Genomic DNA, 16,965 nt, shown 5'->3' with positions numbered 1-16,965 from the left:
TAGAGGGTTTTACTTTCCTTTTTCCACATAAAATTGGAATATATTTTTATAAAAAATAAAGGTTTTATATACATACCTACTTGTCTAGTAATTACTCTGCTAATGATCATGCTTGCACGGCCTCCTAAATAAAAATAAAATTTTGAACAAAGGACTCTTGCAAAGTGGAGGTGACAGGCCTTGCAAACTGCAACAATAGGAGCTAGTGAGCCATAGAAGCCATCAGCATTATTCTTATTTATTGCTGCAAAGTAATTCCTTAGCTGAATCCCACATTGCAAGGGGGCTTGGGATGAATGGAATAAATTAATTCAATGCATTGAAGAAATGGTAAGAGAGCTACAGCAGGAGATGCTACCTCTGATGGTGCTCATCTTAATCTGTAGTGGCAACGGCAGTGGGCCAGGAGTTGCCTCTACATCACTGAGGAAAGCATGACCAGATAACCTTTAATGGTGGATGAGGAAAGGTTCGTGGAAATCCTCCAGTGTAAAAGAAAGCTGCAACCTGGGCTGCAGATGTTTTAGATGACAAGATGCGATGTCTGAGGCACTATCTACGAAACACTGCCCACTTTGACTGGTAGACATTGCAAGTAGACTGGTGTCTGCACTTTGCAACAGCTGCTGCAGCTGCTTTTGAAAGAAGAGGCTGCGGCTTGGACGGGGTCTTGTTCTTCGCCAAAAATCCCAAGGTTAATATGCATACAGCATTACCTTGAGCAAAGCCGGCTCTCTTATCCATCGAGTGGAGTTCACTCAACCTCTTCGCAGTGGATATGGCTACCAAGAACAAGGTTTTCTTAGTTAAGTCTCTCAAGGAAGCTGCATTCAATGGCTCAAATTGTGGTTCGGACAGCCATTTGATAACTATATCCAGGTTCCAGGACAAAGTCTTAGTATCTTTAGGGTTCTCCACATCAAAGGATCTGATAAGATCTGCCAGGTCTTTATTGTTTAACAAATCTAAATGTCTATGTTTAAAGACTGAACCCAACATTACTTTATATCCCCCTATAGTCAAAGTAAATATGTTCCTGGACATCCTTTAGTATAAAAGGAAATCAGCAATTTCTGCAACAGATGTCTTAGAAGACGAGATGTTATACTCCTTGCACCAGGATCGCAAGATTGCCCACTTCGCCTGGTACACTTCACTCGAGGACTTCCTTCTGCTTTGAGCAACAGCTCTTGCAGCTTTGCTTAATAAGCCTTTCACTCGTAAGTCATCGGACAGTCTGTCAGGACCAGAGTGGACAGACCTTATTGGAACCGCCTGAAATGGGGCGGTTTTAAGTAGACTGGTCTTCTCTGGTAACAAACTTGGAAAGTCCACCAGGAGCTCCAGTGGATCCGGAAAGCATTCCTGCACTGCCCAGAAAGGGGCAATGAGTGTCATGGAAATGTTCTGGTGGGACCTGAACTTGTTTATGACCTCTCTCACCTTCTTGAATGGTGGAAGGCATACAGGTCTTTGTCTGACCAATCTGCGATTATCGCTTTGTCTCCCATGCTTAGAGGTCCAGGGGCTGGGAAGCAGTAAAGCAGGACACTGGTTCTTTGACGTTGCAAATAGGTCTAGAATCGGTCTGCCCCATAGTCTCCACAAATCAAGGCATACCAATGGGTTGAAAACCCACTCTGTGAGAAGAACCTCCTCCTTGTGGCTTAATTCCTTCGCTAGGATGTCGACTTTCCCTTGTATGAACCTTGTTAAGATTCTGGTGTAGCTCCGATCTGCCCATAACAGAAGGGCTCTTGCCACTTCACAGAGAGAAAGTGTGTTCCTCCCTACTTCTTGATGTAAAAGAGCTGTTGTATTGTCGGAGTGGACAGTTACTAAAATTCCAACAGCCCTCAGTGGATAGTAGTCAATTCTTTCAAATTGATGTGCCAGTCTCTCTGTCAAGCATTCCATGTCCCCAAGACTTTCTTGTCGCCCCAGGAGAGCTCCCCAACTTCGACTGGACATGTCTGAATAGAATAATAGGTCGGGGATCAGAGGGAGAAGGGACATCCCTTCTAACAGCCTGTCTTCTGATCTCCACCAAGACAGGTCCTCCTTTATTTCAGATGTCGCCTGGAACACAAACGAGTCTGGAAATTTCTTCTTGTTCCTGTTTATCTTGAGTAAGAACTGGAGATTCATCATATGTAGTCTCCCCAAGGACACGAACTGTTCTCTCGAGGACAGTGTGCCAAGTAGGCTAATCCACTCCTTCACTGAGCACTCTTGAAGAGCTAGAAAAAAGGTCCACCTTCTGAAGGCATGACCTCACTCTTCGTGGGGATGGAAAAGTCCGAAAAGCCACCGAGTCTAACCTCATTCCCAAATAGACTAATTCCTGACAGGGTACTAATTGCGACTTCAAGTTAATCAGAAGTCCCAGCTCCTGTGCCAATGACAGTTTTCTTGCAGGTCCTCTGTGCACTTCTCAGTCTGCAACCAAAGCCAATCGTCCAGGTAAAGAGACACTTTATCCCAAATAGGTACAGCCATTCCACAATGGGGCTAAGAGACAGAAATGTACTGGCGTGACCTGAACTTCTTTATGACCTCTCTCACCGTCTTGAATGGTGGAAAGGCATACAGGTCTTTCTGACCAATCTGCAATTATCGCATCCCCCCCAACACTTGCAGGTCCAAGGGCTGGCGAGTAGTAAAGCAGGAGACTGTGGCTCTTTGACATTGTGGGGCTGTCGAAAGCCCAAAGCACAGAGATCTGAATTGGAATACAGTATTCCCCCCATATTTGCGAGGGATGTGTACCAGATCCCCCTGTGAAAGCTAGAATCCGTGAATAGCTGAAACCCCTATAAAAATACTTATATGTTTTTAAATAGTTACAAATCACTAAAAGAGCATTTTATGATGAAATTTATAAAAAAAAGTTACTTGTGGATATTTCTCGTAATAAAAAGCCGTGAATATGTAGGCAGATTTTCTGCGAGTATGTAACGGGGGTTATATGTTCCAGAGAGAAATCTGCAAATACGGGGGGTTCACTGTACTATACTTCAGAAAACAAATCAAGAAACTTCTTTGAATCTTGGTGAATTGGGATATGGAAGTAAGCATCTTCCATATTAATGGACACCATCCAATCCCTTTGACGAATGGATGACAAAACTGTCTGATCACTTTCCATTTTGAAATTTGTCTTTTGTCTTTTGGGCAAAATGATGCAGTGCTTACATCTAACATGGGCCTCCAGCCCAGAGGCCTTGGGGACTACAAATAGTTGGCTGTAAAACCCAGGAGTAAGCAGATCTACTACTAACTCTATGGCCTTCTTCTGCAAGAGGGACAAAACTTCTCGTGACAGGGCAATGAATCTCTGAATTTTCCATGGCTGTCAAAGCTTTCAGAGAACTGGATAAGGGTGGAATGTTCTCGAAAGGAATGTTGTAGCCTTCTCTCAACACTTATGATTCAAGGTTCTGCCCCGCTTGCTTCCCAGTTTGTCCAAAACTGGTGGAGCCTTGCTCCTACAGGTACACGGAGGACTAGCCCCTCACTTATTAGCGGTAATTTTGGGAGGAGGATTTCCTATTGGTTGGAGGAATGAAACCTATCTTCCCCTTGATCTAGGGAATGACCTAGAGCTTCCCCTGCCACGAAAGGGCTGAGTGTGCGTGGAAAGAGAAGGGCGTGAGCTAGGAGTGGTATCACGACAGCGCTTGGCTGAATGAAGGTCAGGAGCAACCTGAATCACTGTATCCTACAGAAAAAGGTGTTTACTATCCAGAGGAGAGTAAAGAAGGATGGACCTTTATGTCTGAGACGAGTTCCTTTGGTGGTAGAAGAACACCAGAGTTCTCTTTTTCAGAATGCCCGATGTAAAGAGAGGCCAATCCCAGGGAACAGTCCCTAATAACTTTATCCAGTCAGGAAATTATTCCTGAAAGGTCCGTAAAACGTCCTCATCCAGCACCAAACATTCCTTGATTTTGCAGCCCAAAGCTCCGACAGTCCAATCAAGGAAGCTTACTACGAACGCATAAGATTTTCTTGATAAGATGGTCTAATTCAGATGCCAAAAACATTATTTTGGCAGAGTTAAAGGCTGACCTTCTTGTGGAGTTTGTGAGTCCGGAAAAGTCTCCCTGGGCAGAGGCAGACACACTCAAAGAGAGACAGGTGTCTCCTAGTCGAAAGACGTGACAGTAGAAAATTAAAGTTAACCTTTCTCTGTTCTTTTTTCTCCAAATGCCAAAGGTTAACTTCCTTTAATGCCTTATGAGAAGAAAAAGAAAGAACTATATTTGGCAACTTAAATGAATCTCATACTTGATTATCTTTCACATATGAAGACTAGTGAAGTTGAAGCTGCTGGCTTGGAGTCATGAGAAATTTGATAGAAAATAGAGAAGGAGCGACTTGTACGCAGTAGGAAGAGTTTCCTTGTCTCCTCCTTTTTCTGCCAAAGAAACGGGAGACAAGGCTATTTGTGGCTGAACAGGAGCAGTGTGCTTCACGAAGCCTAAAATGCTGTCCATCTTACTTTGTATGGCAGCAGTAGATGGATCCATAACAGCCGTACCTTACAACACTAGGGAAATCAGCTTCAACATCTGTAGTAGTTGGTTTCTGAACAACCACAATCTGATCCAGTGGTGCCATTGATGGGTGGTGGGGTGCTCATGGGAGCTTGGCCGCCCATAGGCACTCAGTCGCTCATGAAAACTGAGGTGCCAACGGGCGCTCTTGAACCTGTGAGCGCCCTTGAAGAAGAGGTAAATCATGTGCCAATGGGCACTCGTGCGCCAATGGGTACTCTTGAATTACTGACAGAAGGCAGAACAGAGTCCCTTTTTGCTCGAGAAGGATGCACAGGCGCCAACAGACACTCAGATGCAGTACAGTCATACCTCTACATACGAAAGTCCCTACGTACGAAAAATCCAGGTTACGAAGGCAAAGACAAAGATTTTTTTGCTTGTGTACAAAAAATAATTCAGGTTGCGAAAGGATGTAATGCAAAGTCCGAGATTCGCTGGGCCGCTGAGAACAATTTTAAAACTTGTGCGCCGCCAACTCAGTAGACTTGCCACCATCCTCTCGCTCTCCCATTGGTTCCTGATGCTAGTCACCGACATAAGATCCTGTTCTCCTATTGGTCCCATCATGCACCTATGTAAAGGCATTCCTTGACTATTTCGTTGCAGCAGCATTATCTTACACACCTGGAATTCGTTCGTTCACATAGATTTTGTTTGTTAACGTAAATTCGTGTTAGTGATTTCACTTTCTTTGTACTGTAAGTCACTTTATTGTTTTGTGTGTGAACTTAATTACTTACGTTATTAGCCATGGGTCCCAAGAATGTTGCTGAAGTTCACAGAAAGAAGAGGATGCTTTCTATGGAGACAAGGACGGAGATTATTAAGAAGTATGAAGCTGGCATGCGGTTGAGTGTGATCGCTAAGGAATATGGCCGAAATCCGTCGACGATAGGCACCATCCTTAAGCAGAAGGAAGCCATCAAAGCAGCTACACCTTCCAAGGGTGTGACTATTTTTTCCAACAAGAGGAGCCATGTGCATGATGAGATGGAGAGGCTGCTCTCGTATGGATTAAGGACAAAGAAATCGCTGGCGATACAATAACCGAGATGGCAATCTGTCAGAAGGCCAGCGCCATTTTTGGTGATCTGAGGGCTCAGGCCGAAGACGACACAGGAGAAAGGACATCGAAGGCAACCCCAGACTTCAAGGCTTCTCAGGGTTGGTTTGATAAATTTCATAAATGGACTGGCATCCATTCGGTGATGCGGCATGGGGAGGCTGCCAGCTTGGACACAAAAGTGGCCCAAGCCTTTGTTAAGATGTTCGACAAGATGACAATCAAGGAAGGCTACAGTTCTCAGCAAGTCTTCAACTGTGATGAGACTGGCCTTTTTTGGAAGAAAAATGCCTCGGACGTACATCACGGAGGAAGAGAAGAAGCTACCCGGGCATAAACCTATGAAAGACAGGCTTACGCTTGCACTTTGTTCTAATGCCAGTGGGGATTCTAAGGTGAAGCAGTGATGTGGAGGGCTTATGCGAAAGCCTGGGTAATGAGACTTTTGTTCACCGAGTGGGTAAATCTGTGTTTCGGCCCGACAGTGAAGAAATTCTTGGAAGATTGGACAATGCCCCTGCTCACCCTCCTGGCCTCGAGGAAGATATCCTAGCAGAGTATTCTTTCTTCAAGGTTCTTTATCTTCCGCCTAACACCACCCTTCTCCTCCAGCCCATGGACCAGCAAGTGATATCGAACTTCAAGAAGCTGTATACAAAACATCTTTTTAAGAGATGTTTTGACATCACTGATACCACAAACCTCACCCTGCAGGAATTTTGGAAGGAGCATTTCAACATCGTGACATGCATCCAACTCATCGATCAAGCTTGGCAGGAGGTTTCGAGGCGAACCTTGAATTCTTTGTGGAGGAAACTCTGGCCTGATGTCGTATCCGCCCGAGACTTTGAGGGATTCAACGTGGGCAAAGCTGATGCAGATTCAGAAATAGATGACGATCCTGAAACTGTTTTGCAACAAGATCTTGTCGAGATTGTTGCACTCGGCAAGCCCATGGCCCATGGGGCTGGTCGTCGACGAGGACGACATCAATGACCTTCTTCAGGAGTACCAAGAGGAGCTTATGACGGATGACCTGAAGAAGTTAAAGGCCATGCAACATAACGTCGTTCAAGAAGAGTTCTCTAGCAGCGGCGAGGAGGAGGAGGAGGATGACCCTATGACAACGGCAGAAATTAAGAATGTTCTAGTTGCTTTTCATAAAGTGCAAACATTTGTAGAAAAGACACCCCCCGAAAAGGCTTACACAGGTCGTATGCTTGCGCAGTTCGGTGACGTTTGCCCGAGTCGTTTCAGGAACATTTTGAAAAGCAGGAAGAAGCAATCTTCCTTGGATAGTTATTTTTTAAAGAGGCCTTTAGTAGTAAGCAAACAGGAAGGTCCAAGTGATACAAAAAAACAGGAAATTGGAAGTGGCGAAGAAAAAAAAATAAACAAATAAAAAATAAAATAATTTTAAGATTTTTGTAAAGTTAATTGTTAGTTTTCTGCCATTTGTTAATGTGTTTCGTTAAATTTAGTGTTAATGTTTTCTGCAATTTTTTAATGTTTTTCTTAAAGTTGTGTTCATGTCTTCTGCCATTTGTCCTCCCCTGTTGCCACTTTCGGACATCGCCTCACTCAAAAGGTAAGGTTCCACATTTTACTACATACGTATGTACAGTTGGACACGGGTTTACCTGGTACACCGTCTTGAGAGACTTAAAAAAATTAAATTATTATAAAATTTACTGTGGTGTTTTTGTAGGGCTTGGAACGAGTTAGGCAATTTACATGTAAAACGTAGTTCTAGATACGAAAAAAATTAGGTTACGAAGGCCGCTTCGGAACGGATTAATTTCGTAACCTAAGGCACTACTGTACGCTTCTTAGAGCTACTTTCTAATACAAAAGAACCATCTGGAGAAGGGAGCACAGGAGAATACAGATCCGGCGCCAACAGACGCTCAGAGGTTTCCCTACATGCAGGCTCATCAGATGGACGCCTAGAGGACGACTTCCTCAAGGAAGAACGAATCTTAGAGGAGGGTTTCCTTTCACTACACTGACCCTCTAAGCTGTCTTCTTTGTGTGAAAAGCGTTCTGGACTGTCCCAGAAGCTGCAAGAAGGACGTTGGTCCTTGTGTAACACACTGGCCTTCTTAGCAGGGACAAGAGAAGGCGACACATTATGAGTCCTCCTTTTCAGTGGACTACCTGAGGGGGCGACTGCTCATGGGCAGAACCAACTGACCTCCCTTTGGGTACCAGTATGCCTCCTCCCAGGTGCTGTGGGGTTTGAAAGAACCTTTGCCTAGAAAATTTTTGGTCTACCTACACTTTGAGACTGGCAATGGCACCGGGATCCAGTGTAAGGGAGCTAGGGTTAATATTACATTGAATAGATGAGGGGGAAGGTTAGTCAGAAGGTAAATTACACATTTCCAGCAGGAATATCCTGAATAGTTACCCTGAATAGTTACATGTTTCTCACTGTTAGCTCTAGAAGCTGCTTTTCTCTTTTCATCCCTCCCTAACTTATTTCAGTGACTGGTTAAAGTTTTCCAAGCTTTATTACCCCACTGATCTCATTCCCTACAAAGTCAAATTAGGTGAGCAAGTTTGAACCCCTATAGCTGGTGCAAACTGAATTGTGGTTCATAACACTTTAATATGTCTTGCATTGCAGCTAAACTTAGTACCTTGAGAACTAGTACAGGTAGTCCCTGGTTATTGGCGGACCCAGTTAATGGCGATCCACATTATGGCGCCATAATGCACAGAGTTTCGGTTATCGGTGCCATAAGGTGCTGATAATAGTTATGGCACCATTATATACCTAACAGAGGCTCCATTAACCGGTTATCAGCGCCATATGCACCATAAATCACCAAATTACGGTTAATGGCAGTTTTCGCTTATCAGCACCCGCCGAGGACAGAACCCTCACCGATAATCAGGGAATGCCTGTATTGGACAAACTCAAAACTAAGACAAGGTCTAATTCAAAGGCAAAATTGACTATTTTGACAATGAATTCCTGTTTGTAGCTAAATATAGCCTAAATGGCGACCAAAAATCAGTACTTCACCAAAACCTCCAAGTAATCAACCAGAAGTAAACAATTCCAAAAAATTCCACTGCTGCTGAACACTTGACAGTACCAGCCAGCAGAAGTACAATTTATTTTCAGTGCTGAGTTGGTTCCACTCTCCCCCAGTAGTGGGCGGTGGGTATCACCTAGCCAAATAAAGAGCACCATCGCGAATTTCAAAATTCTAGCTGCCAACGGATAGAAACTATAGCTATGTAACTATTTGGTAAGTTGTATACATAAAAATGAGCACTTAGTCTGCTCTTGTGCCATTTTCATTGCTCTGTGAGCTAACTTACAAGCCTTTTGCAGGCCAACCTAACATATATTTTTTATTCTTAGCTTTTCTAGTGCTCCCTTAAACACTCCTGTCATGAAACTGCTTCCTTGTCTGGTTAAATAACTTGGTTGGCTAATATTTGCCCTTCCCAATTGAGTTACCATTTCTCACTCCTCAAAGAGGTGGTGATGCCATATTTTCCTTTCCCATGATCCCACAGGAGTGAAAATGGCTTCAAAACCTCCTGGAATTTTAGAAAAATATGTTTTGAGTAAAATGGAATTTCCATTTTTTAAGAAATTGTTAGCAATTGCTAATTGATGCCACTACAATGGAATATATAAAGCATATGTATGCATATCCAAATGAACAGATATAGTATTCATATGCACATACATTCACACCCAAGACAAAATTATTAACTTAAAAACATTAAAAACTCACTTAAATTTAATAAAATAAAATTAATAATGGAAAATCCCCATGAAAAAAATTAATAAATAATCATAAAACCTATTATACTTAAATGATTAATAGTAAAAATTAAATCTTACTTAAAATACCAATGGCATTAATAAAATCATCAGGGCGCTTTCATTAAAATCTGCCCTTAAAATCTTGGTAAGGGAAAAACCACCTTCGGTTTCCCTGCAACTTGGAGGAAAGTAGCTCTCTTTCTCTCTCATCTGACAGACTGGGGCACTCAACTATCAGGTGTCTGTTAATGGTACCAAACAGTTGTTAAAATAAGGCTGATAATCCCCACTCATCAGAAAGCCATGTGTCATTTTTGTATGATCTATTCTAAGCCGACTGAGTATTACTTCCCTTTAGATGCCGTCATTGATGAATACTTCCAAGGAAAGATGGTGGTAGCCATTTCTTCCATTTTTTGGTTTTCTAGCTCCCATGCAAATTCCCAGGAATCAAGAAACGCTGATTTAATGATCGGATACATATCGTTTGCTGGGAGAGCACACCTGGCTATATTACTTTGTTTGACAGCTGTTTTGGCAAATGAGTCTGCTACTTTGTTTCCTGCCACACCAACATGTGGAGGGGACCAACAGAAAAATACTTTACTAGCACTAATCTTAAGCAACTGAAGCCACTCTAAAATTTCAATTATGATAGGATGGAGTGAATTAAAATGACCAATAGCTTGCAAGACACTCAGTGAATCGCAACATATAAAGTTTTTTCCAGAATGACAGGCAATCTCTTTGAGGGCAATTAGGATTGCATAATACTCTGCTGTAAAAATGGATGACTGATCTGGCAGCCTTCCACTCTTATTAAAGTTGGAAAATACAACTCCATAGCCAACGACTGCGTCAAGACTTGGCTCCATCTGTAAAAATTGGCTGAACCATCATGGTCCGCTAAATGTTCTAAAAAGGAGATGCGCAGCACCTCAACACCCACTTCTTCCTTGCTACCAGTGAAGAACTTGTAGTGCTTCACAGAAGGAAGCTTCCAAGGGGACACAACAGACTACTACTTAAATGGCCAGACTTTGACCTTTGGAATAGAATACATACAGTGGAACCTCTACATACGAAAGTCCCTATGTACGAAAAATCCAGGTTACGAAAGCAAAGACGAAGATTTTTTGCTTCTGTGTACGAAAATAATTCAGGTTGTGAAAGGGTTATGTATTGTAAACCGAGATTCGCCTGGGCCGCCGAGAACAATTTTAAAACTCGCACGCTGCCAACTCAGTAGACTCGCCACCATCCTCCCACTCTCCCATTGGTTCCTGATGCCAGTCACCGCTGTAAGATCCTGGTCTCCTATTGGTCAGCATCTGTCCCATCATGCCTCTATGTAAAGGTGTTCCTTCACCATTTCGTTGTGGCCGCGTTATCGTAAACTCCTGGAATTCGTTCGTTCACATAGATTTTGTTTGTTAATGTAAATTTGTTTTAGTGATTTCACTTTCGTTGTAGTGTAAGTTGCTTTATCGTGTTGTGTGTGAACTTACTTACTTACGTTATTAGCCATGGGTCCCAAGAATGCTGCTGAAGTTCACGGAAAGAAGAGGATGCTTTCTATGAGACGAAGATGGAGATAATCAAGAAGTGTTAATGTTTTCTGCCATTTGTTAATGTGTTTTGTAAAGTTTAGTGTTAATGTTTTTCTGCCATTTTTTAATGTTTCGTAAAGTTAAATGTTCATGTTTTCTGCCATTTGTCCTCCTCCTCTGTCGCCACTTTCAGACATCGCCTCACTCGAAAGGTAAGGTTCCACATTTTACTACATATTTACGTATATGAACGTACAGTATTTCTTGTACCCTGTGCACTAATATGCTTTATTTACAGGTAATGATGGTTACGTTAGGTATTGAATGGTCCAAATTGTTGTATTTCATTGTTTATTGGTCATTTTAGCTTTATTATAAAATTTAATGTGGTGTTCTTGTAGGGCTTGGAACGAATTAGGTAATTTTTGTAAAACGTAGTTCTAGATACGAAAAAATCAAGTTAGTTATGAAGGCCGCTTCGGAACGGATTAACTTCGTAACCTGAGGCACTACTGTAATAATCTTCTAAAATTTTTAAAACTGTATCCAAGAGGTTTTGGATAACGTGGATTATGTTCATAAAAGCCAAAATATTTATCATTAAAACTGCTTTGCACATTAATGAGTCAATAATCCTCTGGATTCTATGCCAGCATCGAACAAGCGATATCTGACGACATGAATCCAAAGGCAGTTCCCCTGAATCTACCAAAAGGCTTGGGATTGGAGATGATTTAAAGGCACCACTCGCAATCCTTATTCCAACATTATGTACAGAATTTAAGATATTTAGTTTTGATTTCAAGGCTGTAGAGTATACCTTACAACCATATGCTAATTTTGATGCCACTATGGCTTTGTAGAGGATCATTAGATGTAAGAGAAAGTACTCTTGAAACATTCAGAGATTGCACACACTTAACTTTCAGATCTTTTATGTGAGGTACCCAAGTCATTCTTTTGTCGAACAGTAATCCCAAAAAAGCGTCTCTTCCTTACATGATATCCTTTGATCATGTATGTAGAGGTCAGGATCAGGATGTACACCTTTAATGAGGCAGAAATCTACTGCAACAGTTTTCAATGTAGAGAACTTAAAACCCCTTGTTTCTGCCCATTCAACAATTTTGTTAATGGCCACATGCGTTTTTCTCTCAGCCACTGCCATTCGTGAGGCTGCAAATGACAGAGGTCATCAATAAGGAAAACATTATATCTTTAGGAATCACAGAGGCAATGCCATTAATGGACAAAGCAAACAGTGTCACACTAAGAACACTTCCCTGTGGAACTCCTTCTTCTTGGCTGTAAACAGATGAAAATGAGTTTCCAACTTTAACCCTGAACCTTCAATTCTTTAGGAAAAATTGGATGAATAATGGTAATTCTCCTTGGAATTCATAAACATGGAGTGTCTTCAAAATACCATATCTCCAGGTTGTATCATAAGCTTTCTCCAAATCAAAGAAAACTGATACATGATGTTCTCTGGAGGTGAAAGCCTCGCATATTGAATTTTCTACACAGACTTAAGAAGTCATTACAAGATCGCACTTGACGAAAGCCACATTGGGCTGGAGTTATAAGGCCCTTCTTTTCCAAGATGCATAAGTCGCTCATTGACCATTTTTTCCATCAACTTACACATGCATGATGTTAGAGCAATAGGACGATAACTAGACGGAGTAGTACCATCCTTCTGTGGCCTCAAAAAGCTAGTAATAGCTATGTCCCACAAAGCTGGAAATGCATTTTCTTTCCATATTTTATTGATTATACTGAGCCAAAACTTTTGTGTTCCCACTGGCAAATTTTTATCATTGAATAGGTTATGTCATATGCACCAGGAGCAGATTCATTACATGACAGGGAAGATAAAAATTCCTGAAAAGTAAATGGCTGGTTATATGATTCGCTTCGCGTGGACGTTAAGTCGAGAATTTTATTTTCCTTTTGAATTCGTTCTTCATAGTAAGGTGAGCTTGGGTTTTTAGATGAAACATTAGCAAAATGATCAGCAAAAACCTCACTAAGATGTGCGAATGAAGACTGGGATTTCCTTCATTCTTACATATTTTTTAAAATTTCTAAACTAAATCTTACTAATTCACTGTAGCATTTTCTTTAATGAATTGATTGCTGTTTACATTAATATTAATATTTGAAAATTAATAAATCATTTATCTATCATACAAAAAAACATAAATCCTTTAATATATTAGATGAGAGCGATGGGAAGAGATTTTTTTTTGTGTGTTTTTTTTTTTTTTTTTTTTTTGTTGTTGTGTTGGGTTTTTTTTGTGTTTTTTTTTTTTTTTTTTGTTTTTTTTTTTTTTTTTTTTTTTTTGGGTTTTTGTTTTGTTTGAGGGGGAGGGAGGAGAGAGAATGAGATGAGAGAGCGAGAGAGAGAGAGAGAGAGAGAGAGAGAGAGAGAGAGAGAGAGGATTATTATTGTTATTATGTGATATCATTTAATCTTACTAAACTTACTAATAAGTACAGTATTGATCAATAATAATATTTTAAAATTAGTAAATTATTTTTGTATCAAAGTATTTAGGCATGAAAATAACATTAAAATACACTAATCAGTGATTATTTAGCATTGGAAAACCCCGCGAATAGGCGAATTCCCCACAAATAATGGGTAGATATGGTCCCGAGAAAAATCCGTAAATTCGTGAGTCTGCGAATAAGGAGGGCCCACTGTACAGGTTCTACCAAGCGCTGTCTGCCTATCTGAACTCGCGAAATACTCAACAGCCAGTAAAGTAAGGAAGAAAAAGTTAAGTATATCTTAGTTTTACCAGACCACTGAGCTGATTAACAGCTCTCCTAGGGCTGGCCCGAAGGATTAGATATTTTTACGTGACCAGGAACCAACTGGTTACCTAGCAATGGGACCTACAGCTTATTGTGGGATCTGAACCACATTGTGTCGAGAAATGAATTTCTATCACCAGAAATAAATTCCTCTGGTTCCGCGTTGGCCGAGCCGAGGATCGAACTTCGGACCACCAGATTAAAGTAAGGAAGAAATTGGCACAGATTGCAGAAGGTGGAATGACCATGTTTAAACGGCAGCTGGGGACTTTAAAAGCACTCCTGCAAATGTGGGAAGATGGCAAAGACCTTATCATATCAGCTGCTGATGATGACAGAATCCAAGCCTCTGAGGATGCTGTTGACAATGTAGAGCAAGAGGAACAAGAGCAGCAGGAACAGCCATCTAAGAACCTTCCAGCCCAGAAAAGTTAGCAAAGAAAAACCAGCAGAAACGGTCCATATGGACATAACTACGGTTACACTACCATCGAAAATAAAGCAGCAGGTAAGACCGAAGGGTGCCAGACAGACTACAATTGGATTACCGAGACAACAAACTGGATTGAAAATGAAGCCGTTCACCCATCTGTCACCAACAGCAAAAAAACTCCAAATCTTATCTTGGATTGTTGATGCTGACATTGCAAGTAAAGCTGTAAATGACAAAGTTCTGATAAGCAAGACTTACATGGAACGCAGACCAAAACGTATTTCGCAAAGCATTCTTGACGAAACCGTCAAAATCAATCTTGTGAATGCGCACTTTGATTATGATGCATGGAACACCTTTAATCAAGTCCTCAGCATTAAGCAAGCTAAACACAGGTGGCTATGTACACTATGTAATGGTGATCTGGAAGACAGCCCTTCAATCGTCTGTGATTTATGTCTAGACTGGGTCCATCAAATGTGTGCTGGACTCCAGAATCCTGCCAAAGGTAAAACTGGTTCCGTCGACAGTGCATCTTGAATATGGAGATGGTGAGCCCAAACCCATGAGAAAATGCCTAACATTGGTTCTACTAAAGGAAGATAGGAAAAAATGTTGAACTATTATAGTAGTAAATATTGCTTTTCAAACTTTCCAAATATTGTTTCCACTAATCTGATCTGTAATTTATCATATCACTATCATAAACAGTAGTTAGTTATTGTAATGATATTTTCTGTAATATATGATATAACTGCTTTGCATATTACCTTGTATTGGTTTGCATTGGTTACTCGCATTAATGGCAATTAGGGTAAAAAACCGCATGGTACAGGGGTAGACCATGTACAATCAATGTGTACAACCCCAAAAAAAGTACATTATAACGCATCCTGACATCAGAGATGGGCATCAGACGCGACTTGTTGTTGGTGAGAAACGGAGCTAAAGACCTCTACTCCGGTGTCAGGACGCGTTATAATGTACTTTTCTTGGGGTTGTACACACTGATCGTACATGGTCCACCCCTGTACCATGCGGTTTTTAACCCTATAAGGCGAATAGATAAGTTGTGTGGAGAGGAGAGATCTATCAGCATGCTCTCTCATACTCGCAGATAGACAGACAGATCTTAGCTGTAGCTTCCAGAGTTCTACAGCTAGCCTAATTCCTCAAAGATTTTGGAACAATACCATGGATTTTCATAACCTTCATCAGGATTGCTACAGGGCCTACTTGCCTGCGGTCTTAGTTATCTTGAAATGTCCTGTCCCCAAATCTAGAAAACTATAGTACCACTACAAATTTCAGTATAAAATCACTGCTAGAAAATATAATGGCAAAAAGAGTATGCAGTGAGAATAAGTGACAATTTTTTCATAATAAATTCATGAAACACTAACAGGAGGTGAACATAATTTCAAATTTATTTTCACTGCGCACCTGTTGGGCCAAAGGCTGAAGAGCACACTGAGAATAGGTAAGTGCTGAAAATTATTTTCATTACATACCTATATGGTTTTTAGGTTTAACTCTCATATCCTCGGCACATTCATGTAGTAATACCATTAGCTTTACAACCACCGTTACTGCCTACTTGTTCCTATTTGGTCTAGTATAACTGACAGTTATACTAACTGAATATTTGTAACCGTCTCTTAAAACTGCACGTGTGTGGCCGGCGTTATAACTGCACAGTTGGACTGTGCAGTTATAATGCCGGCCACACACGTGCAGTTTCAACTGACAGTTACAAATGTTCAGTTATAACTCAGTTGAAACTGAACGTGTGCGGCCGGCCTAACACACATAAGCCTACCATAACCATTCACTGCTAGATGATCCTCCTGTCTCTCGCGCTATTCTAACCTTATGATTAGGCCTACCTGTAACCTTGTATAACCTATACCTATATATATGTATATATATATATATATATATATATATATATATATATATATATATATGTATGTATATAGGCTATGCCTTAGTAGTAGTCTTGGCAGCCATTTCTTCGGCTAAACATCTTTCTATAGCTTCCATACATAGATTTATCCAGCCATACGCTGGCACCGGCTCTTGCTCTTCAGCGTCCTCGTTAATTTTTCCACTGTCATTAGAAGTTCTTTGTGCTTCAATTTCAAGATAGTTTTATGTAAACTCGACACTAACCTGTAACCTGTCTCTGCGAGCGTCATCCAAAAATGAACCAAAATTACAAGTGGACGATAACCTCCTCAGGCGAACTACGAAGTCTGCTACAGAAATTCAGATGCGTTTAACTTGTAGGAATTTGGTTCTACAGTAGCAAGGAACAAGTTGATGTTGTCAGACAGCGAATTTCTTTGGCGTCCGTGAACGCATGGAACAGACCTTCATAATCCTTGAATTACTCTTTGATCTTCCAATGCCCAGTTATGTCCGTAAACAGACAAGGTAGTTCGTTATTTACGCACCGGCTGCCATCTTACAATATAAAATGGGACAACAGAACACAGGAAACGTATCCAATAACTAAAATATACAACAGTATGCATAAATAAAAGGCACAGTGGCAAAGGCAATTTGTGGTGTGTGCGCGCGCGATCTCCAGGATTTCTAGATCAGACAATTGCCAAGCCTACTTAGGGGTTTATCTACCATTTAAGTGGGAATTCCCTTCAACCACAGGTCCACAACCATTTACAAAGTTACTCCTGTAAACCTTCACGTACATTATCTGTACCAAAAACCGTTGGCACTCG

The 16,965-nt window shown here is 41.1% G+C and overlaps 1 protein-coding gene across 1 annotated transcript; it reads right to left on the bottom strand.

Moving 5' to 3' along the window:
- Window positions 1-1,047: 1,047 nt before the first annotated feature.
- Window positions 1,048-4,623, bottom strand: LOC135207401 (uncharacterized). The gene is made up of 3 exons (XM_064239129.1): window positions 4,505-4,623; window positions 2,566-2,696; window positions 1,048-2,240 (listed from the first exon to the last, which is right to left on the bottom strand). The coding sequence occupies exons 1-3, from the start codon at window positions 4,621-4,623 to the stop codon at window positions 1,048-1,050; spliced, it is 1,443 nt and encodes a 480-aa protein (XP_064095199.1).
- Between the last annotated feature and the right edge of the window lie 12,342 nt (window positions 4,624-16,965).

Source organism: Macrobrachium nipponense, chromosome 32, assembly GCF_015104395.2.
Source record: "Macrobrachium nipponense isolate FS-2020 chromosome 32, ASM1510439v2, whole genome shotgun sequence".
Taxonomy (NCBI): domain Eukaryota; kingdom Metazoa; phylum Arthropoda; class Malacostraca; order Decapoda; family Palaemonidae; genus Macrobrachium; species Macrobrachium nipponense.
The sequence above is the reverse complement of the archived record's forward strand: the minus strand, read 5'-3'. Positions and strand labels throughout refer to the sequence as shown.

What these genes read in the sequence shown, in the direction of transcription:
- LOC135207401 (XM_064239129.1), bottom strand. Translation starts at nt 4,623, where the DNA reads ATGGCACCACTGGATCAGATTGTGGTTGTTCAGAAACCAACTACTACA. An exon ending in ATCTACTGCTGCCATACAAA is followed by an intron (nt 2,697 to 4,504) that starts GTAAGATGGACA and finishes GGCTTTCGACAG; the next exon opens with CCCCACAATGTCAAAGAGCC. An exon ending in CCTTTCCACCATTCAAGACG is followed by an intron (nt 2,241 to 2,565) that starts GTGAGAGAGGTC and finishes CCTTTTTTCTAG; the next exon opens with CTCTTCAAGAGTGCTCAGTG.